Raw genomic sequence first — 1832 nt, forward strand, 5'->3', positions numbered from 1 at the left:
CGGATACTCGAGGCTCATGCGGCGTAGGAGAACATCAAGATTGGCGACTTTGGCATGGCGATCGTTTCCCACCGCCCTCGCCATGACGACCATTGTGGCACGTGGGCGTACCAGGCGCCAGAGCTCCTTCTCGAAGAGCCCTACGACCATTCGGTACGCGTCATGTGTCATCTATCGCTTCTTATTTAGCTTGTGCTAGGTTGATGTGTGGGCCTTTGGCGTCGTGCTCTACGAGATGCTGACGTACGAGAAGGCCTTCTTCGACGACTTCAGCGCCATCCAAGGTGAATTCAACTTTCGGGAGGACGCGTCCCGGCTCTTGCACGACCTTCTCCGCGGCATGCTCGCGGTCGACCCTCGTCGCCGCCTCTCGCCTGCCGCGATCGCTGCCCATCCTTGGCTCACGTCCTCGTAAAGCAAACTGGAGACGTATCTCGAACGAATGGATACTCGATTAGTAGTCTACAGCGTTATGGACGGGTGCAAAGGTGGTGGCAGTTTCAAGGTTGATGGACATCATTGATTGTGTCGAGCTTGACGTACACAAGCACGATTGCTGCTTATGCATACCGCAAGTGTGGAACGAGATGTCAGGCAAAGAGACGCACGGTGCATGTTGGCGCGCCGTGATCGCCCCGTTCAATTTACAGCGACAAGTTGGTTCGCTGCCGTTGTTTCCACGAGAGAACGACCAACTTGCTGTATGCGTGTTTGAGTGCTCTATCGCAAAATCTCACTTTGTATCAACCTATCAACAAGGTCTTTCGGGATCAAGACCATACACCCGAATGTCAACCAGAGAGGTACGAAGACACGTCTCAGCACGCCGTAGACGGTGGATGGACGTGGCGAGTCGTGAGCGAGATGCGATGGTTGACGCCGTGCTCGTCATCGACGTTGTCGATGCTGTGGAGGTACTTGGTGTAGGCCTCGCCCGTGAAGACCAAGAGGCTGCGTCGGTCGAGCGTCAAATGAACCGGGACATCGCTTGGCGTCGTCTCACGATGGTGCTGGAATGTCATGCGCCCAGAAGCGCCTGCACTCAGAATGGCTACGAGCGGGTAGTACATCGGGCCGTCTTCGTGCGGCAAGACGCCGTCATCAGGGGCCTAGTCTACAGGACTTCGCTTGAGCCCAAGGTAGAGAAACGACGCATGGACCCACCGTTGATGAGCGCGTGACTGGGTGTCTCGCTGGCCGAAAAGACACCGGCTTCCACGAGGCCACTCGACAGCGCCTGCAGCCAGCGAGGCAGTGGCTCCGGCTCGTATGTCGTTGTGACGCTGCCACCCCAGACCTGCAAACGCCGGTACTTGAGCTGTACCCACGCGGACGGCGCCGCTGCATGCACTTGATCGAGGACGCTGGGCTCTTCTTCGACTGAAATCCAGTTGGGAATGTAGTAGATGGTACCGTCTTGAATGGCATGAGCTGGCAGCGACAGCGTAGGCCTACCGTCAACCGGATCGCAGTTTTGCATTTAGTGTATTGCAACCGAGCTCTAGCGCTCTGGAGAGGAGTAGTTGGATACGTGGCTTTCGAATGAACCCCGGCGACTGGTCTACACGACACCACTTTGTTGATACGGGGCGTTGAGCGCACGAAGCAGCCCATTACGTGCTTCCAAGCTTGGCTTAGACATAATGCACCCGCCTCATGCTCGCTACAGATGAAGCGTCCCGCGCAAGACGCGGCGAGCGCGGCCACACCCACGACGATCACACCAAGCCCTCCACGCAGTGCAACTTCCTGCGAAAGGAGTTGCTCCACAACGCGTGCCAGCGTCATTGGCTGCTTGCCACGACAACCACATACGTCTCCATGCGGCCACT

At 57.2% G+C, this 1832-nt stretch overlaps 2 protein-coding genes across 2 annotated transcripts; one reads left to right on the forward strand and one right to left on the reverse strand.

Annotated features, from left to right (window-relative positions):
* Nucleotides 1-54: 54 nt before the first annotated feature.
* Nucleotides 55-415, forward strand: SDRG_16724 (hypothetical protein; the record flags this gene model as incomplete). The annotated part of the gene is made up of 2 exons (XM_008622942.1): nucleotides 55-153; nucleotides 200-415. The coding sequence occupies 2 exons, from the start codon at nucleotides 55-57 to the stop codon at nucleotides 413-415; spliced, it is 315 nt and encodes a 104-aa protein (XP_008621164.1).
* Nucleotides 416-818: 403 nt separating this feature from the next.
* On the reverse strand, nucleotides 819-1480 carry SDRG_16725 (hypothetical protein; the record flags this gene model as incomplete). Its single annotated transcript, XM_008622943.1, has 2 exons — nucleotides 819-1109; nucleotides 1220-1480. The coding sequence occupies 2 exons, from the start codon at nucleotides 1478-1480 to the stop codon at nucleotides 819-821; spliced, it is 552 nt and encodes a 183-aa protein (XP_008621165.1).
* Nucleotides 1481-1832: the final 352 nt, after the last annotated feature.

The sequence above is a fragment of the Saprolegnia diclina genome (assembly GCF_000281045.1).
Source record: "Saprolegnia diclina VS20 unplaced genomic scaffold supercont1.150, whole genome shotgun sequence".
NCBI classification, from domain to species: Eukaryota; Oomycota; class Saprolegniomycetes; order Saprolegniales; family Saprolegniaceae; genus Saprolegnia; species Saprolegnia diclina.